The sequence below is a fragment of the Brachypodium distachyon genome, chromosome 1 (genome assembly GCF_000005505.3).
Source record: "Brachypodium distachyon strain Bd21 chromosome 1, Brachypodium_distachyon_v3.0, whole genome shotgun sequence".
Classification (NCBI taxonomy): Eukaryota; Viridiplantae; Streptophyta; class Magnoliopsida; order Poales; family Poaceae; genus Brachypodium; species Brachypodium distachyon.
In genome coordinates this window covers 56,513,367-56,537,626 of record NC_016131.3, presented here as the reverse complement: position 1 = coordinate 56,537,626, position 24,260 = coordinate 56,513,367, and the positions used below count along the sequence as shown (strand labels likewise).

At 45.1% G+C, this 24,260-nt stretch overlaps 2 protein-coding genes and 1 long non-coding RNA gene across 4 annotated transcripts; 2 read left to right on the top strand and 1 right to left on the bottom strand.

Moving 5' to 3' along the window:
- Positions 1–14,186: 14,186 nt before the first annotated feature.
- LOC100845962 (AP2-like ethylene-responsive transcription factor ANT) lies at positions 14,187–17,713 on the top strand. 2 transcript variants are annotated; one of them, XM_014901901.2, is made up of 7 exons: positions 14,187–14,910; positions 15,028–15,544; positions 15,683–15,765; positions 15,902–15,910; positions 15,993–16,081; positions 16,167–16,368; positions 16,757–17,713. In XM_014901901.2, exons 1-7 carry the CDS (start codon positions 14,586–14,588, stop codon positions 17,356–17,358), a joined length of 1,827 nt encoding a protein of 608 aa, XP_014757387.1. In that variant the 5' UTR covers positions 14,187–14,585; the 3' UTR covers positions 17,359–17,713. The 2 variants fall into 2 exon arrangements, with proteins under 2 accessions (XP_014757387.1, XP_014757389.1); XM_014901903.2 differs by having other exon boundaries at positions 14,190–14,910; positions 15,031–15,544.
- A 639-nt stretch (positions 17,714–18,352) lies between these two features.
- Positions 18,353–19,351, top strand: LOC104581728. Its single transcript, XR_729847.3, has 2 exons — positions 18,353–18,759; positions 19,033–19,351. It is a non-coding gene; the product is annotated as an uncharacterized LOC104581728 (long non-coding RNA).
- A 168-nt stretch (positions 19,352–19,519) lies between these two features.
- LOC100846843 (putative xyloglucan glycosyltransferase 10) lies at positions 19,520–22,907 on the bottom strand. The gene is made up of 5 exons (XM_003557558.4): positions 21,836–22,907; positions 21,447–21,755; positions 21,073–21,363; positions 20,858–20,971; positions 19,520–20,585 (listed from the first exon to the last, which is right to left on the bottom strand). The coding sequence occupies exons 1-5, from the start codon at positions 22,547–22,549 to the stop codon at positions 19,968–19,970; spliced, it is 2,046 nt and encodes a 681-aa protein (XP_003557606.1). The 5' UTR covers positions 22,550–22,907; the 3' UTR covers positions 19,520–19,967.
- Between the last annotated feature and the right edge of the window lie 1,353 nt (positions 22,908–24,260).

Genomic DNA, 24,260 nt, shown 5'->3' with positions numbered 1-24,260 from the left:
GCTGTTGCGACTTGTTGGGTTGAGCTTATGCAGTGCCTTAATTGTTGGTTGTTGGCCAGCAAACTGAATCCATGTGATATCTCCATATCCAGCAGATACATTGGTGTTTCTAATGTGCAAAAGAGAGCTGTTTCTGTCAGGCTCACTTTGCTCTGTTTGATGTGCATTGTGGGAGAGGGAGATGACTAGAGGAGAGTGACAAGATGCTTGCTACTAGATGCACTGGTGGTACTACCACTAGTAGTAGGTTTCTTGTAGGCATGTGAAGGCCCACAAAAGAAGGCCAGGAAAACAAAAGACCCAGCCAGGGGAGGAAGGAATGACCCCTTGTCATTCTGTGTCCCTCTAGGCCTTGTCCTGATGCATGGAAGAAGCCCTCCCCCTTCTCTTCCATCACATGTTGCTATCATGTACCCATGGTAGGTTGATAGGGGTAGGATGTAGGATTGGATTGGATGGATGGACTGATGGTGCTTTAAGATGGAATGATGTGAGGGATGCTTGATAGATGTTTGACAACATAATGTCTAGTAATAATATTTTTGGTGTTGCCCTCTTGAGATGACACCATGATATTTAGTGCTTTCATCTTAGGTGTGCTAAACAGCCTTGATTGATTGGAACTATGAAGCCCCTTTTGGTCACTAGTTACACATGTTTTCTTGTTCATTTTCTTTCTTTCCTTTGGGACAAGCCTAGTGGTACTTGCAGAAGTGAAGCTTCTTTGGAGGAGGCAGCTTGGAGGAGCCTTTGGACACAAGCTGCAAACAGGGGATGTTGGATGGATGGCCACAAGACCCACACAATAACCTCTGGTTTCATCACCCCAAAGGTTAATATTCCCTCTTCTTTTGATGCTAACCTTGTAGGGCCAGTCTGAATTGAGGATAGTGTACCCTCTACGTGTGTTTGTGAGAGAGAAGATATGGGGAGCAATGTTTTTGTTTTGCTCTCCATGCAGGGCAGCTGCATCAATCTTTTCAGAGGCTGTAGGGTTAATCTGCTCAGCAATGGCAAATGTGCTTGCCTTTTACTTTCTTGAGAGGGAAAGTGCAGCCATTAACCAGGGCCATTGAGTAGTATTACTGGCAGGTGAACCTACCTAGCTTTTGTACATTTTGAGAATATATGAGAAAGTAGTTTTGACTGCTGGTTGTTAGGCCACAAAGTCCACATGAACAGTACAACACGAAGGTTTATTAGAACCCTTTTTATCATTAAAAGGCCTCTCTGATATGCTGAAAGGCTTCAACAAGCATTAACACTTGTCAGAGCACAAAATGAAAGTCTTACCACAGGTGCTTTACCTGGCAAGTTTTGATAACATATTTTGCTTTTGTAAAAAGCTCCTATATTAGTGGTTTAAAGATACCGGCAATATGGTCAGTACTCAGGAGCATGGCATTGATGGTAATCATGATAAAATTCACTTTAGTCTGTTTGTTAGGATGGCGATCCCAGGTATATAGGATCATTTCTTTTGCGGGTTCGGATCTTAGAATCATGGTTTTACAAGTTACATTCCAATTGATGATTCTATAATTTTTTCGAGCAACTCTTCCGGATATTAAAATGTGCAAACATGTCATATAAAAAATGAACTAAAAATTCAAATGTGTTACAAGTCTACGATGGAAGGAGAGAAGAAAAACTACGACTATTATGAGCCTTCCACTGTTTGAGATAGAGACTCATCAAGAAAGAAGGTACACTGCTGTGGCTGCATGTAGGTGGCATGGTGCATACACAACAATGGTAGAGACAGAGACCAGGTCTCTTCTAGTTTCAGATGAATTAATAAACCCCAAAGCTAGGCCATGCATGCATGTCATGTATGAGGTGAGCCATGCACAACCATGTTACATTTTCCAGTGAAATATCATGTGTCCATGCAGCTGCATATATGCAGTGCCCTCCCTGCTCTGCTGCCACACTCTTATCTCCATCAGCCAGCAGCTGCATGCTAGCCCAGCATGACATGCAGTAGCATCTTTTGAGCAGTATATATACACAGTTTTTGTCCTCAACTAGAAACTCTGCCTAGCTGCATGCAGCCTGCTAGCAAATTAATTGGCAAATGTACAAGGGGCAACCTACTGTTTCACCTTGCTATAGCTTCAGACAAAATGTTCCTTTTCTTGGGATTTCTCTTGTTCAACGCAATAAAGAAACTCTGCCTAACATGAGTTTTGAACAACTCTAGATCAAGTTCTTTTTCTTTAACCTTTGCCTGCTTTTGTTTGACCATGTATATATGCATGCATGGTCCTCTCCTGGCTGTATTCCTTTTACAGGAGCAACCTACTGTTTATCCTTGGCAGCTTCAGACATTTGTATTTTTCTCTTTGATACTCAATGTTCAGAAGAAAATAAACAAGTTTTGAACAATTTGAGCTGCTCGTTCCTTAATTAGTTCTTTAATCTTTGCCTAATTTTGACCATATGTATGCAACTCTAATGAAACAAGCTGGTGCCTAGCTACATTTTACAGGTTCATATATGCAAGTCTAATCCATGAACAGCAAAAGAAGTAGGAGATGGTTCATGAGCTGGTGGTGGTGGGCGTGCAGGAAATGGTACACAAAATTGAACTGCCATCAGATCAGCTTTGGATGTGGAATATATTGGTGCTGAAATTCAGAGCCCACAGAAATTTGTGGTGGGGAGGGTATCTTGGTTGAGAGTCCTTGGCAGGAGAACAGAATCTAGTGGCATGGGAACTAGTCCTCTATCTGTAGGCCATTGCCATCTTTCTTTTAACTCTCTCCCTAACTCTCTTGTGAGTTTGTAATTTGCAAAAAATAAATATGTGTGCGTATACAAGGTATAGAAAGCAAACTACAATAGCTTAGGATAAATGAAATGAAAATACAAGCTCTGAAAAGAGAAGCAATTAAAGTGAGTTATCTTCTTCAGCCTTGCAGCTATTGCTTGTGGGGCCCCTAAAGGTCTCTGCTACTTTTGCATTCATCTCTCTCTCGTTTCTCTCTTTGTTTCTCTCTCTGGCTGCCTTGTTTCCTGCCATCTTTTATCAGAGTGGGGAATGTGGAGGCATGCATTGCACAGTGCTGGGTTAGCATGTCTGTGTGTGCATGTGTGTGTGTCCATCCACACTTTGCAAGCTAGTAGCAGGGTGAACCACATGCCATTTTGCTCTCCTCTGCAGCACAAGATGGAGGTGAGTTTTTTTTTCTTTTTTTGCCAGAATTAGGGCTCTTAGGCATGTCCATTTATGTTTAAGCCTAACCCCTTGCCCAGTTCCATCACCCACTAGCATGCTGCCATCTGTGCATGCATGCATGCATGTGTACCCACCCTCCTCTCTTGTCATGCATCAAACATTGCCTCCTCTAGTCCTCTTTTACTGACACTGGAGCTTCTCATTCATTGCTAATATGCAGTTTATCCTGTCACTAAGGGAGAGAATGGCAATCACTAACATGAGGGTAATACAGTACTGTTGTGTTATTCGAAAAAAAAATACAGTACTGTTGTGATACATATATAAACTTGGTACCCCAAGATTAATGTGAACCGTCCATTTTTTTCAATCTAAAGGTCCACATTTTTTTTTACTCCCTGATACTCCAACTTAGATATATGGAGTATTTGGATGGAGTATCAAGAAACAAGGACAAAATTGTAATCGAAACCGCTGAAAATCTACTCTCAAAATGTAAAAGAAAAAAAAATGCACGGACAGAGCTCTCAACGGTGGCCGCTGCGACGACCGGCGCCGCGAGTCACGCAGAAAGCAGCAGCGGCCGCGGCTAGGACGGCGCCGGCCGGCATGGAGAAGGGCGGCGGCGGGGTTGGCAGAGGGCTGCGGTGGCCACTGCGAGACGGGCGGCGGCGGACTCCGGCGGAGACGCGCGAGGACGGTGGAGTCGCCGGAGCAGGGCGGCAGCGGCCGCTGCGATGAGGACGCAGGCGGTGCTGGAGGACGGCGGACGCGCAGGAGGAGGACGCTGGTGGCCGCTGCGATGAGGACCTCGACGGCGTTGGAGCACGGCGGAGGCGCCAGAGGAGGGCCGCGCCGGATGCTGCGATGAGGAGGTAGGCGGCGTGCTGGAGCAGACGTGTGCCCCCTGCGGCCGGATGGAAAAAGTAGAATTTTGCTATTTTGTTTTGTCAATTGAAATGTGAAAAGTCGATTATACCCTTTCCTAAGTTATCTATGCTGAAATGAAGTTCAGGCCCAAATTAAAGTTCAGAATCGAAAAAGGAGTAACTGGCCGGATCTGGGTTCACGGGATCGGAGATCGGACTAGTTGCGGCTGGGGATCTCGTTCTTCTCCTTCGACGTTGATGGTGCCGTGAAGTCAACCACACATGGTCGCTGCAGCGGTAGCGACGACAATGACGGCAAGGTCATAGTCAATGGACAGACACCCCGTTTATGCGTTGAGCTCAGCTAGCCAGCTTGCTGTGATGCTGTCGCAGCTGGGGCATTTTTGATGGTCCTCTAGGCTTAATTAATATTGCTAGGTTTCTGAGTCCATTGTGGCCCGATTCTATAGTCTGTGGTTTTTCCATCAATTAACTGAGCATTGACGATGCTCTAGACTTGGTATATATATATGAAAAAGGAGGTGTTTCTTCTTATGGTGCAATGGCATGGCTCATCCCCCGCCTAGCTTGTTGATTTTGGCAAAAATTTGATAATTTGGCTTCAAATCTTAATCCAGTAAGTTGTTAAATAATCAGATAGCAGATCATGATATGCTACACACATCATCATTTGCTGTTACAACTTACAAGCTAGCTAGGAAATATATATGAGAGAAAGTATATTTTTGGTGGTTTAGCAATTGGCAGCAAAGTTCAGAATTCGTCCCGCAACTTAAAATCGTATACAGTTGGTCCCTCAATTGGCAAAACCATATACTTTTAGTCCCTCTTCTAGTTTTAGAGGGTTTTGACTCCACGTGGCACCGTTTTTTCTAAGAATTTTCCGCGTCGGATGCCATGATGAATAGTTGAACGACCAAATGTATACAATTTCAAGTTCAAAGCCATTTCTATGAGGAACCTAATACCATTGAAGCATCCGACGTGGAAAATTCGGAGAAAGACTGCTCGACGTGGAGAAATCCAGAAGAGGGACCAAAAGATCCAATTTTGCTCATGCCAAACGTATACAATTTTATGTTGAGCGACCATTTCTCGACTTTGCTGCCAATTGAGGGACTAAAAATCCACTTTTTTCTCTATACATGATCATCTTTGCTTTCTTACAAGATCCTCTGCTATATATGATGGACAGAAAAAAAATCACTACAAATACAATCACCCATACATGAGCAAATTGAATGTAATGTTCCTTCCTTGTAGCCTGTCAGCTGCTGTGTCTGTCTGCATCATGCATGCATACATATATGGACCACATACAGAGAGAGACACACATATATATGTACAACAAAATGATCTGTGTGGTGCATGTGGCATGATCAGGCTTCAGGCAAAACCCCAAGAAAACATGGTTTGCATGCATAATCAAGGCATGCATGAGGCATCTGGGGCTGCTAGCTGCTGCAAAGCATGCAGTTGCAGATGGGCACAGCTGAGAGAGAGACTCACAGCTGCTAGCTACCACAGCAATGTAGCTGCTACCTAGCTAGCTACCATTTGTTTGCCTCTGTGTGTGCTTGTGTCTTTGTGATCTGAAGCCCTGATCAACTCTGGTCTGAATTAAGTTTTGGCTATTGCATGCATGCAAAGGACACCACTGGACACCACACACACTCACACACATACACTGCGTTTTCAGATTTGAGAGATTGCGACCACTCATCCACACACCATGAATGTTTGCAGCTCACACTTGCTACTACATATATGGATATATAGCAGGAAAATTAATCAAGACTAAGTTAAAATTGATTAATTAATTAGCACTTGCATTGCTCCTCTGCTTGATCATTCCAGGAGCTACCTAAGCTAAGCTAGCAGGGATTGACAAAACTAACTGTACATTTCAGCTGGTCTTTTTTTATATGCATGAACATTTTGCAGGGGATTGAAGAAGAAGAAGGAGCTAGCTAGCTGGCTGGCTCTGGTATGCAAATTATGAGCTCATTATTCGGCTCCCTAAAATGTTGGTGTGTTATCCTGGTTGCCTGACAAGAGACATGAAGGTAGAGAGAGAGAGAGGAGCAACATTTCCAACAGGATGCTCTGCAGTCATGTATAGTTACTATCCAAGCCCTCTTTCAGTACACTTCTCTTTGGGCAGCATGTACCACACCTACACTGCTCTCTCAGTCTCCCTCTCTCTAGTGTACATATCCTTTCCACACACACAGCTGTAGAGAGAGAACGAGAGAGAGAGGGAGGTTTGTGAACTGAATCTAGGGGTAGATTTTGTTTGGATCTTGTGCACCCTGCATCCACTGTGAAAGGCACAGGGTTCCCAGGCCGACTTTAAAGGCAAGCAGTACTGTGCTTACAGAAGCAGCTATTTGTAGCCTATTGCTAGGGCTCATCTCAAAAGCCGACCAGCCTATATGCATCCTTATACATTCCATACACATACTCCTCCTATAATTCCATCTTATTTTTACTCTCTTTTGTTATTTTTCTACCGCTACTTCTAGCTAGGGTAAAAAAAATCAGCAGCACTGTTAAAGTACTTCCATGATATGAATGATTCCATTAGTGTTGTTTCCATATGACCAATCAATCTCTCTATCATCTAGCTATGTGTACTTGGAAATAATATATTCAAGTATATATGTAGTACTTCTATGCAAACATGGAAATATATAATCCCAATTTAAGTATCAAACATATTAGTTAGATTATCAAAGCATGAGGAAACTTATGATATATAACAGGTAAAAATATTGTACCCCTTAATTATAAATTTATAAATGATTCGGCCATCCCAGTTACCGGCACGCTGACCTGACAAGTGTGGCCAACCAGTCAGAAATAGAGGAAATTGTTAAACAGAGTAAATCTGGATACATGATAACAAGTGAGAGATAAACTATGACACAAAATTTTAATTAGGACAAATTAATTCTACTATCACAAATTTACAAATAAAAGGTAAAAAGTGGAATTCACTACAAAATTGAAGAACGGTTTATAGAACATTTGGAATCTGCCAGATCTTTTGTTTGTATTACTGGCAGCTTATTAATTTGGCGGGTTCTAGTGTTTTCTACCACTAACTTGTGAAGGTAGCTACCTGTTGCTGTTTTTCCTGTTGTCAGGCACAGGCCATACATATATGGGAATGCATGCATCGGATCAGAGAGCTATGACACTGCTGCGCAATAGAGGCAAAAGGAGATTTATATATAGTACGTACGTTTGTTTATGACAATGGTTTCTCTTCTCCTTTCAGGTACTCGACCAGCTGGTTGTTTATCTTCTTCCTTTCAGGTACTCGATCAAGTTTAGCAAACTTGTTTCTCTTCTTCCTTTCAGGTACTCGATCAAGTTTGCATCAGGATTGTATAGTTGTTTATATATAGTACGTACGTTTGTACTATACAATTAATCCTGATGCAAACTTGATCGACCAATCGATCGCACTCTTCTGATAAACATGCAAAAGTTCACTGTATATTCTATATTTTTACTAGCTACCTCTGTTTTTAATGTAAGATGTTCTAACTTTGTTCTAAGTCAAATTTCTTCAAGTTTATAGAAAAAGTTCTTACATCAGGAACAGAAAGAACACTACATATATGGAAGAGTAATAAGATGGTTCAGTGGATTTGCCTTCCAATTTTCTCTTTGTTACAAAAGCACGTAGAGAGAGCTATTAAAGGTTCTCACAAGGTTTAAAATTTTGTTTTGGACAAACTTTGGACACCCACCAAAAGGATCAAATTAATTTCAAAAACTATTTTGGATTTCGGTGTACACCAAAATTTATTAAAATTATAATAGAACATAAATTTGTCCAACACAAGTTACATAAATTAATTAATTACTTAGTTCTATTAAAAAATAAAAAAGTCATACTGGATTTTAAGATGGATCAAGTTTATATAAACCAGTGTGCTGGACTCAAATTGCAGTCAAACAAAAAAAATTGACTGAAAGGCTAAAATTCGAAACCCACCGAAGTTACTGAAACTTTGTGAATGAAAGCTTTATATCCGAATTGAAACGAACAACGTACCCTCCTCTCACAGCTTGTCCGTATATATATGCACCAACTTGCATAGGTAAGATTGCCCTCCGATTCATAAAAAATGTCGTCCATTTTGTACTAAGTTAGCACATACTATTTGTACTAACTGGACGATACTTTTTATAGATAGTAACAACGACTATATATATCACGCTCCTTGATTTTGCAGGACTGAATTAATTAAGAGAACCGTTCATGGCCACAAGTTAACTTGAACAATTAAAAGCAGCTACTGTCTATATATACTAGCTAGCTAGAGACTAATAATGTGAACGTGACATGTTTCTACCGGCGTGAAGAGAAGAAAGAAAAAGTGAAATAAAAGTTGTATTAATTGACAATTGTGACATGTGATGTACACCAACATGCATTTTGCCATGAGAGCTCACAAAAGAGGGAACGATGCAAGAAATGCGTTCCAAAAGGGAGACAGGATGAGGCCTAAAAGTCGGAAAGAGTACGTAGTCGCATGCAAGAATATACGTTCCCATATTCTATATTCTAAAATCTTCTGATGGGACATGCGTTCTATCTAGCTTGGATCAATAATTGCGTTCCTAGTTCAATTCAATTTGCCTTTTTAGTCCGCCTTAATGTCGATGAGGAAGGAAGGAGAAGAAAGAACATGAGTATATATATATGATTAATTTCCAGATATCAAATTAACTGAGAAATATCAATTTGTAGCCAAGGTGATCCATATTCTTGCCCCATCAATTACAAATATACACCAAATTCCCATGCACAATGATTCAGTCTCTTGCATATGGATGACTTGATGTGTTTGCATTATAATGGTTCTCTCTATATAAATATACTCCCATCCACTTTTAACCCCTTTTTCCAGCTGATCCACGCATATGATGGAATGTAAAATGGCCCTTTAATTTCGACCAGTTTCTCCATGCATGATAGGGAAGAGAGAGATGGAATAGAATAGGTACCTACCCCCCCCCCCCCCCTCATGCATGCATGCATGCACGAGTTGTCCTATCATATGCAAATGGGCCCGGCATGGCGATCGATCGATAGAACTGCTACGTGACACAAAGGCGCGCATATTGTTGAAACTCCTAAAGAAAGCCAGACACACCCACACACACATGCATGGTCCTTTTTTTAATTAACATGATTAACGGTATGGATATAGAATTATATATAGATACATGCATCCATTTTTTTTTTTCGAAATCTTAAATTTTTTTAGAAATAAATACATCCATTTTGAGCAAATTTGAGACAAGAATTATGAAACGGAGAAAGTATATATTTGCATGTATATATATGTGTGTATATGCGTGGAAGAAGCAGTGCACGTGTAAGTATGCATGCATGGAAGAATTGCATGGTATATGTGAGTCGTCTAGACGTCTACGTATACGTACGTAGTTGTCGTTGTTCTTGTAGTTCACTGTTAGTTGTCCATATCCTGCTTGATCGCATGCATTGTTTATGTGACACTGTGTGCCCTGCATGCATGGCATCTATATCTATCTGGCGGCCACCGGTGAAAGACTCTCGCAAATTTGCAACTATTATCGTAGGCGTTGGGATTTTCATCTTTGTACCGAGCCGTGCATTTTTAATCCAATGGCCTGCGATAGTTTTTATTGAATAAGGCTTTTCATTGAATACGTCGCCCTATTCATATCCATGTGATTTATCTTTATTTTAATCTGTAGGACGAATACAAGCAGGCTCATTGGGGCATAGCAAATTTTTACAAAAATATGTGAAAGGAAGGTGTTATTAAGTGCCTTTTTGAATTGATGTTATTTTTTCTATGAAATTGGGGCACAGTAACTTTTTGTGTGACCGAGGGGGTTTCATCATATTTATTTTTTTGAAAAGTTGAAATTCTAAAAATTATCGACAAACTAAATACAGTGCAAGAGGATCACTACGTACAAATTAACCAAACGTTTGTCCCTGTTCGTTTTTCTCTTCAAAATTACGCATAGATCATTATTATGCATACATACCTCTAATCACACGCTAGAATTGACAAATTAACACACGCGTGAATGCAAGCACTACGATTAATTTGAACCTTTTGGTGTAGGTGATCGATCGAAGTCATGTCTCCATAACTTCACCACCCCATGCATCGAAAGAGTTGGATCTCTAGATCTAACGTATATATGTGTAATGTGTTCTAGCTTCTTTGACTTTCTTTTCTTGAAAGACATCGGGCAACTGTAGCCATTACACCGAACAATGGGCACTAGCTACTGGTTTCTGGCTACATATAAATGCCGCACATATATATGCATGTTTGCTTACTTTGTCCCTATATACACATTGCTACTCCATTTGGAAAGGGGATAGCAATTTATGGCACAATTTTTATACTATCGGCATGTCCCTTTCCAAACAGACCAATTTAAAAAAATTCTACTCCATAGGGATAGAGTTCCTCTAAAATTATTCCCTGTATATATGTAATAGCTAATTAATATGTCTATGAATTTAATTTGGAGGGTCATAAAAAAATCTCCGTTGTGTCTACATCTCGCCCAAATTGCGCTGCCGCCATTACGCCATAGAGAACCTGTAAAAATGGAAAATGTATTGTTTTCATGCCTTTTGTACGACACTTATCAAATATCAATCCAACACAAGTTGTTCCATCGCATTATTCGAAATCTAGAATCGTTACAATCTTAATTTTGAAACAGTTTGACCAAGTAGTGGAGCCATATAAACATACCAAACGGCCTGGGCCCAGCCTCTGCTGGCCGGCTACATATAACTGCACATACGCATTTGCTTGCTCTGTCCTTGTGGTACACATAAATTACACCTATGGGATAATGAAGTAGTAGTAACTTTCTGGCATTAAAGAGGAAAAGGTAGAACAAATATTCTGAACCCTCCAATGCCCATACAGATAGGAGTATGCACTAGATCAAGACTGCAAAGCTTCTTTAAGACCTGAAGCTGTCCCAACCCCTCTCCTGCATGAAAGGGACTGGAGCATGTTGCATGAGAGAGAGAGAGAGAGAGAGAGAGAGATATTTAAAATCTTGGTTGCTGCAAGCATGCAAAAGTGGTTGCATGGGTTGTAGCTGCTGGCCATTTGCCATCATGACCTTAATCAAAGTTGGGCGAGGGTGGCATCGCATGGATCCCTAGCTAGCTTAGTTCCATCCCATTATTCTAACAATCTTGGATCCTATGTGCCACACACTGACATTTGGCAGAATGCTGACATTACAATGGTATGTACTGCTTAATTAATTTGTAGCAGCAGCAGAATTAATTCGTACTGCTTAACTGGGGTTTTAATATATATTAGTTCCAAAGATTACTCAATATTGAAATTGCAGTGCTAGCTGGCTACATATATGTCAGTTGTAAGCAATGCATGCAAAGATTATGTACTCTTGGTATACCACAAGCAATGATACTAGAGAGCATCCTCCTGGAGAATCTTAAGAAATTAGCTAGGAGCCTAGGATAAGCTCCTAACCTTGAAAAACATTCATCATTCCTGCCTACATATGTCATCATGTGCCAAAGAATGCCTGTCTTAGAATGTTTCCCACTGCAAGACAGATGCAAGTTAGCTAGAAATTCACAAAAGAAAAAGGTCTTGGCTAGATATATAGGTTTGATACAGAGTTCAAACTACGAAAAAATATATTCAAAAGTGAACTAAATTGTTAGGCCATGCATGCATGTCAGCTTTTCTTTTTGACAAAGCTGTGAGGAATTAACAAGACAACAAAATAGCTTGAAGAAAAAAAGATGCTCCATTCCAAAAGATACCATATATGCACTCATATTGCAGGGGCAGTGTTTCATCAGAAAAAGATTGCAGCCATTGTTTCCCTTGATTTGGGGCTCTACCTCAACAAGGGCAAGGCTCCAAGAAGAGAGGGCCCAGATCTAGTGTGGCTGCCAACCAACAACTAGCCAAGCATGCTCTCAAAGGAGAGATGCTGAGAGATAGTACTGATACCTCCCAATTAGCAACAGCCTTTCCTCTCTCATCTATCATTCCCTTTCTCTCTCTCTCTCATGCCCTACAACATTCATGAGAACATCCTATTGACCGACATCTCTCTTTTTTGTCTGCAGCTGTTGACTACAAAAAATTCAAAAGAAAACAATCAATCTAAGCTATGACATATGCATGCATCTATATCTGTCACATTGACATGTATACCCCTGGTATGCATTTTACAAAACTGCCCTTCTGCCTCTATATTTTTTCCTTTCAAAAGATCTACATTATGATATTTTAATATGCTTTTTTATATATTTTACGTATGCTAGCTATAATACTGTACATCACCGTTCCAGGGTTTCTTTCTGCTGCAGGCATGGAACTTGTACAGTATTGCATGACAAATTAATAATATATTTCTAACGCAATACAATACTAAACATTTGTTTTGTTTTTTTTCTTACCAACTCTAGTATGCATATATTTCTATAGTTACCGCCCTTGTAATGTACTCCCTCCGTTTCATAATTCTTGTCTCAAATTTGTCCAAATATGGATGTATCTATTCCTAAAAAATGTCTAGATACATGTAATATTTCGACAAGAATTATGAAACGGAAGAAGTATCTTGTTGTACTTACACGATACATCACAAGGCTTTATACTGCTGTTCTTAACCACAATACCAAAGGAGCCGTATGTATACAGTATATGTATGTACGTACTATATACTTACTTACACAATAATTGCACAGCACATGCATGCGCATGTATACGAAAAAAAAGTCAAGGCCTATAAGGCTAGTCAGAACCCCAGTACGTAGAATTATTAATCAAGATCTCGTTTCAATTTTTGTTACCAAATATATATAGTAATCAATATATACAGTGTCAAAACCAACGGCATTGATATATCAGGCTGTAATGCTACTATACATGCATCCACAGTAATATACAAGTAGCTAGCCAGCTGTTACTACAAGATCTCAACGCTAGCTATTACTGCAGCTGCAGACAGATTATACATTTGCAAACGGAAATATGCATGGCCTACGCACGCACGTATATATATCTAGCACTGTAGTCTGTACAGACGAGTGATCCCCTTTGTGTTAGTGTTAATTATAAACTGCATATAATGCTTGAAGTAAATATGCATATACGTACATACACAGGCCGGCCGGTACTCCACATGCATGGTACGTATATACGTGTGTCTATATATATATATATATATATATATATATATATATATATATATATATATATATATATCCATAAGAGATAAAGATGAGCATCAAGGAACAGTTAGCCTATATAGTACTTGTACAAATGTATAAATGTCACACATGCATGCAATGTCCAGACAGCTGAATTGCAAAAATAAAAATAAAAATAGATTTTTTGTTCTTTTGATTTTGTACACACAAGGAAAGAATTAATAATTCTGAAGAAGAGGGAGTCGTAGTCATGGATCGAATTGCACGTACAATTAATAGACGTTGCATGCATTGAGGAGGGGGAGCTGAGGGAGGCCCCTGCATCTGCAACAATAATAAGCGCACAGAGAGAGAGAGAGGGGCCAGAGCCATATAGTAAGCTGCATGCAAAACTGTTGTGAGGTGACAAGTAGTGCAGTTGCATTGCAGTATACACACACACACATCTGCATCGATCTCTGCTTGAATGCTAGGAGCAGTAGAGAGTAGAGACCTAGTACAGCAAGAAGAGAGAAAGGAAAAAAAAAGTAAAGTAGCTCTACCACATACCTACGGCCTGCCCCCTGCCTGATGGCTACGGCTAGCTAGGCTAGTTAGAGAGCTACACACTACACCCATGACCCATACCATAGAGAAGACAGAAGCAATACTGTAGATAAATACATACCTATAGGGTACATACATAGACCTACGGCCGGCAATAACATGCCCATGCAAATGCAAGTTCCTCTTCGTCTTTTCCTTTCCTTTTTCCTTTGTGGCATTGTGACCAGCAGAGAGTGAGAGAGAGGGTGTGTTGGTAGCTACACAGATCCCAATGACCAAGCTGAGGGGTGAGAAAGAGAATGTTATTATCCGGCCGGGGCAAGCAAGCTGGATTTTTATTTCTTTTCTGTATATATATGCTGTGTGAGTGTGAAACGGTCTAGTAGTGTGTGGGGGTCAAGAGAGCAACTCGGCTCAGCTCAGCTCAGCTCATTCCTTTTGCTTACTTTAAAGCAAGAAGCCACGCGCAAACATCTCACTCACTTGCTCACTCCATCTTCTTCTTTCTTCTCCTTTCTTCTTCTCGATCCAATCTCTACAAGCTTCAAAAGCAATGGCGAGAGCCAGCTCTTGATCACTCAGCTCGCTCGCTAGCTCGTGGTGTTAATTTGATCCATTGCTCACCATTAACTAATTTGCCGATCGATTCTCGATCCATCGATCTCCATTGGGTTCTCCTTATCGAATCTTAGACAGTGTAGCTAGCTTACTCTCGATGACCAACGACGGCAGCAATGGCGCTGCGGCGGCGGCGGCGAGCGGCTGGCTGGGCTTCTCGCTCTCGGCGCCCCACATGGTGGACGCCCATCAACACCACCATAATCAGCAGCAGAGTCATGGAGGGCTCTTCTACCCCTCCCCCGCCGCCGCCGCCGCCGCCTACGGCCTGGGCTCCGGCGATGTCGGCGCCGTAAACACGAGCTTGGGGTACTACTCGCCGCAGCTGGCGTCCATGCCGCTCAAGTCCGACGGCTCCCTCTGCATCATGGAAGCCCTCCGCCGCACCTCCGACAACCATCACCATCAAGACAACCACCACGGTAAATTCCATCGTGCTTCTGACGATCGATTGTTTAATTAGCCATTGATTAATTAGATTCTTGCAAAGATAGTTTCTTGGATGATTACTGATTGATGCGATCGGTTAATGTGATCAGCAGGGGGGCCGAAGCTGGAGGATTTCCTGGGGGCAGCAGGGCAGCAGCAGCACGCGCTGAGCCTGGACAACAGCTCCACCTTCTACTACTACGGCGGCGCCGGCAATGCCAATGCCAACGGCGGACACCAGGGCTTCCTGCAGCAGCAGGCTTACGACGTGTACGGCGCCGCCGCCGCGGCGGAGGAGGAGTCGGCTGCGACGGCGGCGGCCATGGCGAGCTGGGTGCAGGCATCCCAGGCCCAGCTGCAGCTGCAGCAGCACCCGCTGGCGCTGTCCATGAGCTCCGGCGCCGGCTCGCTCTCCAGCTGCGTCACCCTCTCCGGTGCCGAGTATGGAGGAGGCGGCGTTGTCGGCGCCGGAGCCGGGGGAGAAGGCGGCGGCGGTGGTGGGGGAGGGAGGAAGCGCGCGGGCACGGCGGGGAATAATAGTAATAACAGCAAGCAGCAGGCGGTGCAGCACCGCAAGTCCATTGACACCTTCGGCCAGCGCACCTCGCAGTACCGCGGCGTCACCAGGTACTAGCTACTAGAATCGTTTGTCATTAGCTTCCAATCTTGCATTTTAATAGATGACAGAAAAAGAAAAGGAAAACGAGAAGATAGATTGTGTGATTAACGGTGAGGGGGACTAATTAGATTGTCAAAATTAAGCAGGCATAGGTGGACGGGTCGTTATGAGGCGCACCTGTGGGACAACAGCTGCAAGAAGGAAGGCCAGACCAGGAAAGGGAGGCAAGGTACTCTAGTCCAATCGAGCAAAACCCTCCTGTTTATAAACATCCATTAATCTTTGGTTTGTCCCTGTCATTCATTAGTGGCTAACCATCTTTGTTGTAACCAAATGGCAACCGTCTGTGCGTTCGTGCTGCGCAGTTTATCTCGGTAAGTGACATGTACTACTGCTGGAGTATGGTAGATAAAAGGAATGTTTGGTTTACATTTCTTTTTACTGTGCTTTAATTAGGAGGGTATGACATGGAGGAGAAGGCGGCCCGGGCCTACGACCAGGCGGCGCTCAAGTACTGGGGCCCCTCCACGCACATCAACTTCCCGGTCAGCAAACGTCGATGAATCATATTTAGCAATTAGCATTGTGGAGTGTTTGACATGGGGGGTTAATTTGCATTTGCTCATGTAGCTGGAGGACTATGCTGGGGAGGTGGAGGAGATGAAGAAGATGAGCCGGCAGGAGTACGTGGCGCACCTGCGGCGCAAGAGCAGCGGCTTCTCCCGCGGCGCGTCCATGTACCGCGGCGTCACCAGGCACCACCAGCACGGCCGCTGGCAGGCCCGCATCGGCCGCGTCTCCGGCAACAAGGACCTCTACCTCGGCACCTTCGGTACTCTATCTTACCAGCTTTTCTTTCTTTCTTCCTTGCATGGCCGGCGGCCCTTTTGCATAAGGCTTCACATTTTTCACACTGCCCCAAATCGCACGCGCGCACGCTCCTCCGGCTTTGCTTTCCTTCTTACTTTCACATGCATGCAGAGATACGTCATCGTCTTCCTGCGTGTTCGGCCTTTGACCAACGGTCAACGGCATGCACCGTCATCATCCTTTGACTGCTTCTCCTCTTCTCTTCTCTTCTGTTTGTGTTCAGGCTAGCTAGTTCAGAGTTTCAGATCATCCCTTCCTTCCGGTCCAGATGAAGAAGGATTGACTGCTTCTTCTTCCGTGCATGCATGCATAGTGATTTGGGATAATGACTGATAGAAATTGCTGTGCAGGGACGCAGGAGGAGGCGGCGGAGGCGTACGACATCGCGGCGATCAAGTTCAGGGGGCTCAACGCCGTCACGAACTTCGACATCACGCGCTACCACGTCGACAAGATCATCGCCAGCAACACCCTTCTCCCCGCCGAGCTCGCCAAGCGCAACCCTTCCAACGATCCCGATCCCAATTCCACCCTCCTCCTCCAAGACGACGCATCCGCCGCCATTCCCGCACCTCCGCCGGCGCACGACCACCAAACCAACGCCGCCGCCGCCGCCGCCTTCTCCGCCGCGCTGCACGACCTCGTCGCCGTCCAGGGCGGCAACGGCAATGGGAATGTGCGGATGGCGGCGGCAATGTCGGCCGCGGCGGCGGCGTCGTCGTCGTCGCTGGTGACGAGCAGCCTGAGCAACTCCCGCGGCGACGACGAGATCAGCCCGGACAGGGCAGCCGGCGGTCTGTCCTCCATGCTCTTCGCCGCCAAGCAGCAGCAGCCGAAGCTCATGTCGGCGTCGTCCTGGGCGGCGTCTTCTTCTCCGGCGTCGGCCAGGCCCGCTCCAGCCGCTGTGTCCATCGCGCACATGCCCATGTTCGCCGCCTGGGGCGACGCCTGACCGGAACAGAGCTCGCAGCCGGCTCGATCGCCCATGGCTTCTTCAAGATTAAGTAACGTAATTAGCGGCAGCCGGTACCGTATTAGTAGTAGCGGCAGTAGCGGGAGATTAGACTAGTGAATCAATTTACCCGAGAAGAACAAGTTTAAGGATGTATTAGTAAGATCGACCCGATCAGTCGAGGAAATGCACGGCGTGGCCTCCCCTGTTTCCGTCTCTTCTTCTCCTCCGGCTCCGGCAGCCGGAGAAGAAGAACAAGACGGGGTTTTGTAAAACGGGAGGCCGCCGGTGCATCTCTTCCTTCACATGGATCCCCAAGAATCAAATATTATAGCACTAGCCTAGCTTAAGTTAAGCCTCTCTGCTTGGATCGACTTCTTCTTGACTTGACTTGGTCGTCGCCTTCATTTTTCGACTCCTCTGTTCCGACCGCCTTGGCCTTGGCCTTGCTCTGCTCCGTGACACTTCGGTCCCACCTGTAAGCGCACCGAGTGACCCACTCGTGATCTGGTCCCACGTGTAGGAACCAACTTTTTTTTTATCCAGATGGGCTGGGCCAACTCCGGTGCCCGACTCTCTTTCTCAACTCGGCTCACTGTAATTAGGCCCGTCTCTCTCTCGCTCTAAACTCTACCATCTCTACTTACTTATATCTGCTACTTGTAAAAGGTACCAAAATTCTTATCTGTAGCTCCCCACAAAACGTACACAGACCCTTTACACCTCACAATTAACAAACAGTTAGGCCTACTCTAACAACTAACGTTTAGCCTGCTAATTTATTTTGCTGTGTACACTTGGCGATTTATTTAGGTCAGACTGCTCTCCGCAATCCCGATCCCGCGTACCTATTCGTCCGTCTGACTCTTCTTCCTCGCATCTTCTCTTACCTCACGCCCCCACGCGCGCCCGCCGCCCCGCGACGCCTCTCGCGGCCTCCGGCGCCCGCGCCGCCACATCTCGCCCCTCTCGAGGCCTCGCGCGCCCACCGCCGCATCTCGCCCCCACGCCGCCTCGCGCGCCCGACGCCGCATCTCGCCCCCACACGCCGCCTCTCGCGGCCTCGCGCCCCCGCCCGGAGCCTCGCGCCGGCCGCGGCCCGCACTCGAGCGCCCCCGTCGCTGCACTCACGCCGTCCGTCGCTGCTCTAACCCAACACTGCTATCTAACCCAACACAGCTTTCATTTATATGGAGTGCCGGTTCTTGTAGCAGAAGATTGAGGAAGGCAAACATCACGTGGATGTGATTTTTGAAGTAATCATCGACCACATTGCAGAGCTTATGACTATCTCGTACAGAAGCTGCTGGATGTTTGTGATGAGGAGCAGAGGCTGAGGATCATCGCTGTACTGACTGAGGACCCTGTGAAGCTGCTGAAAATCTCCCTGAACACCCATGGGTAATTGATCTTCTCTTCTCAAAACTGAACAATCAAGTGCATTATGTTCCTGACAGTAGAAGTAACTGGACTTGTAACCAATATATTGATTTTAGAATGTTGTGATTTCGATTGGACAAGTATACTGGCAGCAGAACAAGTTTTCTATGATGCTTGCATTGCGATAACATCTACGAGCAACCTGAAATTATTGATGGCCTTATATTAGGCTTGGCAGAAGTGGCAGCAATTTCTATTTCTTGCAACTGACAGAGTTTGTTGCTTTACATGCAGCGTGTTAGGTTCCGTGATAGCAGAAGCCGGTGATATGTAGAACTATGTATATGTCATCATCTTCCTTGTTTTTATTATTCTTTTGTCCGACAAGAAAGTCCACTCTTTTTGTAACAGCCTTTAGCACTCTGCATAGTGCAGTTTTCAGGATCAATCTTGATTTCTCTTAGATAGGAATATTTTCTCTTGTTACTGCTTGCTGCTCCCATTTGTTTATATCGATTTGTGACTATTGTTTGTGTTAGACACTGAGAAACTCCTGAAGCGATTATAGTACATTGTTCAAGAAAATCAATCTATGATAGGGAGGATTTCTGGAGCTTTAGACATGCCTGTTGAAACAGGACATGTTCTGGATTATATAGACATGCCTTCAATAGGACATGTTCTGGATTATATCTAGGACGTCCGTGCACGTGCCCACTTACTAGTCTAGACAGCGTGAAGAATGACTACTATAGAAAAAGAAAGACTACTCTGAAATGACTTTTGTCCACAGATACCATCGATCCAAGCTGAAACTTTGTGCTGCAACCGTAAAACCCTAGATAGATCGATCGATCTCCGACATGAACACGAATCAACCTGTTACAAAAGAATCGGAGCGGCCTGCAAGCAGCAGCTAGGCAGAGATACACAGGTTACAGGCCAAGAATGCAGACTCCTACTACTGAACACTACAGATATCTACACTACACAAGACCTCTACATACAACTATCCTAACTCCTAAGAGATCCTCCAACACACAGCAAGGTTCATCATGTCTTTCTTCCTAGCTCCTACATTCGCCCGCTGACGACTGACGGAAATTTACAGCAGCAACAACAACAACAACAACAACAATAAGAACATCCATGATCCGTCGATCGGTTAGGCGACGACCTAACCGATCGACCAAACTTTACCTTCTATTGACCTATGCTAACGGCCGGTTTTATTTGACGTCCTCGCCTATGAGGTCGAGGCCCACCAGCAAGAAGGAGATGCCCTGGAACAGCAGGAAGTAGAAGTGGATCCCTTGCTTCGTCAGCAGGCTGCGGGCCGCCGCGGTCAGGAGCAGCAGCGACAAGGCGAGCTCCTTCTTGTATATCCGGTTATACTTATTCCTCTTCTTGGACTCATTGCCGGGTGAGGGTTGCTCCCTGGCCCCTGCGTCGACGAATGGCATGTGTTGTTTCAGCCCCTTGGGTGATGCCAAGGCAATGAGACCACCCTCCGATGACCGTCCGGATTTCTTGGTCACGACCCACTCGTATGCGCTTCCCAGCTGGAACAGCCCGGAGATCATGGCGTTGAACTTGGTCACCGACATGGTGTTCTCGAAGAGCAGGTATGGGATGATGAAGGGGAAGGATTTTGGGGCAGGGATGATGTTTAGGAACGACATTAGTGCCGGGATGTAGCATACGACCCAATCGGGTAGCTCGGCTTCAGGGACAAACATTGTCATCGGGAGGATGATGCAGAAGAGAGTGAATGAATAGAAGGGCAAGATGAGCTTGCGGAGCAAGAAGAAAAGGAAGATGAGGTTGGCCTTCTTCCAGAATGCGATCTGCGACAGCAAAAATTGGACACCATTATTAGATACAGGCAGTGCCTTGGTATCTTCATAAAAAAGACTATAATTTTCTAAATTGATGGAATCGGAAACCAAAACTTTAAGTTTTACAAAGAGGCAGCTAACATCACAAGCATGTGCATAGAAAGCATTGAAATAGTGTATGCTAGAGTTAAACAATTATAAATTTACGAGCTAGGTGGCAATTTTTAATCACAGACAAGGACACAATTACACACCCACTATAAACGAAGAAGAGACCATACCCTGCATCTGATGATATCCGGCAAGCATAGCCTAAAAAGCTGCATTGGCCCCGAGTGCCACCTGTGTTGTTGTTTCCTGTAAGCCTCATATGACTCTGGTAACTCACATTGGCACTGCACAAAGATGACACAAACGTATTAGCACGAGATATTTAAGCTTAAGCACTACAATCCCAGAGCAAAGTGATATGTGAGCAACTGGGTACGAAATTCACCTCAACGTCGTTCAGGAAGACAAACTTCCAGCCCTTTAGGTGTGCACGGACAGCAATGTCCATGTCCTCCACCGTTGTTCGCTCCATCCACCCTCCCGAATCCTCCAACGCCTTGATCCTCCACACCCCAGCTGTGCCATTGAACCCAAAGAAGTTGATGAACACGCCGTTCACCTGCTGCTCCACCTCAAAGTGGAAGCACAGGTTGATGTTCTGTAACCTCGTCAATAAGTTCTCGTCTTTATTCACAAACGACCATCTCGCTTGCACAAGGCCAAGCTCATCATTGTCCTGCAGCGACCCAAATGTAACAGGTTACAGTCAGGATCACTCAAATCCACATGATTCAAGCACTGAATTCCAACTTATCCTACCTTAAAATGTGGCACGGTGCGCTTCAAGAAGTCAGGGTACGGCTGGAAATCAGCGTCAAAGATGGCAACATACTCGTACTCCTTGACATAGCTGCAGCTCATCGCCGACTTGAGGTTGCCGGCCTTGTACCCTTCCCTGAGCACACGGTGGCGGTACACGATGAGCGCCCCGTTCTGCCGCCACTTGTCCACCTCCCCTCTGATCAACGCCTGCGTGATCGGGTCATCGGAGTCGTCCAGCACCTGCACAAGGAAGTTGGACCTCGGCCAGTCCAAATTGCAGACCGCCGCAATCGACTGCTGATACACCTGAAGAAACGAACAAAAATGTCAGAATGGGGGGCAATTGCAATTGCAGTACTTTAGTGGTGGCGGCAATGGTGGCGAACCTCCTTCTCGTTGCACATTGGTATCTGGACGAGCACCATGGGGTAGTATCCGGCGTCCGGGTCCTCGGCGTCGGGCAATGGCGGCGGAGAGACGGGCTTGGGCTTGATGCGGTTGAGGAGGATGTAGAAGCAGCCGAGGCTCTGGACGAGGCGGTCGGCGCTCTGGACGAGGAAGAGCACGACGCAGGCGTCGGCGAGGAGCTGTAGCGGCGGGGCCACGTAGGCCGCGCGGAAGCGCACCAGCGAGGCGTAGAAGGAGTCGACGATGCGGCCCCGGCCGTTGGAGTGGGCGGCGAGCTCGACGGCCAGGAGGAAGACGGACATCAGCAGGCAGGCCCTGATGAAGCCGTAGAAGCGGGAGGGCGGCGTCGGGGCTTCTTCGCGTTCCGAATCGGCGGCGGCGGCGGGGGAATGGGAGGAGTCGGTCCGGCCGGCGGCGACGCGGCGGCGGGCGGCGCAGCCGAGGGCGACGGCGGCGGAGGCGAGCCAGGCCAGGCAGCCGGCGGCGCGGTGGGCCTTGAGGAGGAGCACCCACGTGATCTGCTTCGCGTTCTTCGTCTTCCGCGGCCGCGGCAAGAGGCCGTCTTCTTCGGCGCCGTCGATCTCGGAGATGGACCAGTTGGGGTTCTCCATCTTGACGACCACCGGCGTGCCGCGGTAGGCGTCGACGCCGCCGCCGGCCCTGCCGGCCCACAAGCCGCTCCACGGCGCCATCACCACCACCACCGGCGAAGCTCACACCTTTTCCTCTCCCTCCCCAAAATAGCAACACACCCTCTGCTCACTGGACACACACACACAGGGCACACTATTCCTGCGGCTCCCCTTCTTTTGAGCGAGCAGAGCACACCCAGCTCCAATGCCGATGGATCGATCGAGCTCGAGAAGAGGAAGGGGGAGAAGAGAAGAGAAGAGATGACGATGAGGACTGACTGACAAGTGAAGGACAGAGGGAGGGGAACAGCTAGCGCAACACGTTTCGGAGAGAGAGGAGGATTGTAGAGGAAGGAAGAATTGTTTAATGGCGGTCGTGTCTGGATTTGCGCGTGCATGGCTTTCGGGAATTTTTGTCGATCTCGAGCGAAATCCGCGAGATTGCGAGCGTTATTAATTGGCGTATATTATGTGGCCTGAAGCCATTTAATTATGGAATGCAGGTGACGCATCAGGACCAGGAGTGAGCTGTGTCTTGGAAACGGTGGTCTCTCCAGTTTTGTTTGATAAATCTTTCTGAAATATTGTGCTGGAAAATCTTGATCCGAAAATTCATATTTTTCCTTTTTTATTACTATCATTTTAGGAGTGACTGTTTTCAGTCTATAATTGTAAGATTTTGTTGTCTCTTCATACATACACGAAACTTGATAGTATTGGAAACATGTACACCTACCCGTAAGAGCACCTCGAAAGAGAAAAAGGGGTACGTCACTCCCAAAAAATAACATCCGTTTAATCGTGAATAAAATTCAGAAAATGCGAGCACTGACGTGAAAATCTAGGACTTAAATCTGCGTATACTGGTTCCACCACAATATTGGACGGTTGTTAACATTAATTTAGAAATAATCATTTTAAAATAGTAAAACAGTAGTATTGTTTTATCTTCTGGTGATTTTATTTGTGACCGACAACACATATGGCGTTGCCAATCTCATTCGACTGTTTTTGTTCAAAAATAAATGGTGTATTCTCAGGATAATTTTTTTTCCGCTGATATCATGCTACCAAATATTTGGATTGTTAAAGGAAAAAAACATATAGACTCGTCGTCAATAATTTCTCCATCGTGTCATGATGTTTACAACTGTTTTTACTAATATTTGCAAGGTTTTCGTAAAGAGAAACTATCGATGTATTCTCAGCATCTGCGTCAATCGATGCACACTTCCATGCATCATTGTATTCCCTCTGTTCGGGTTTGCAAGGCCTCATAGTCCGGACAGAGGTACTATCATGAAATCAAATGAAAAAAAGTGTAAAAGATCTTCGAAACACTCATGCATCATTGAACCTTTTTTCCGAGTTTAACTAGTGATATGCAAGATGGTACAATGCGAACCATACCAAACACAAAAACGATTCATATTATCAAGAAACAAAATACCATATAATCGTGGAATATTATCCACCAACTGGTTTGACCCCCAATGGTTCGATGAACCAAGTACACGTTTCTTTTGCTAAAACCACAACCTGTCTTGTACTACCATAAAAAGGCTAATGCGACCTCAGATTCTATGCATGTTCCAGACAAACATTCCTTGCATCTCTTTCTAGTACCTGTCCTACTACCATGTATTTTAGGTTATCAAGACTCTAAGGGTACATCCAATTCTTGGTTTGCACAAAAGGGAGGTGCAATTATTCTCTGAACAGGCACAGATAGTATGACCATATGTCCGGAACGGTTTACTTTTGTTTACTA

Bases quoted from the DNA above. Each gene is read 5' to 3' on its own strand.
- LOC100846843 (XM_003557558.4), bottom strand. From the start codon at position 22,549: ATGGCGCCGTGGAGCGGCTTGTGGGCCGGCAGGGCCGGCGGCGGCGTC. The intron at 21,364-21,446 runs GTAGGATAAGTT...GGGTCGCTGCAG, and splicing joins GCACCGTGCCACATTTTAAG to GACAATGATGAGCTTGGCCT. The intron at 20,586-20,857 runs GTATGGTCTCTT...TTGCTGTCGCAG, and splicing joins CGGATATCATCAGATGCAGG to ATCGCATTCTGGAAGAAGGC.
- LOC100845962 (XM_014901901.2), top strand. From the start codon at position 14,586: ATGACCAACGACGGCAGCAATGGCGCTGCGGCGGCGGCGGCGAGCGGC. The intron at 15,545-15,682 runs GTACTAGCTACT...AAAATTAAGCAG, and splicing joins CAGTACCGCGGCGTCACCAG to GCATAGGTGGACGGGTCGTT. The intron at 16,369-16,756 runs GTACTCTATCTT...ATTGCTGTGCAG, and splicing joins CCTCTACCTCGGCACCTTCG to GGACGCAGGAGGAGGCGGCG.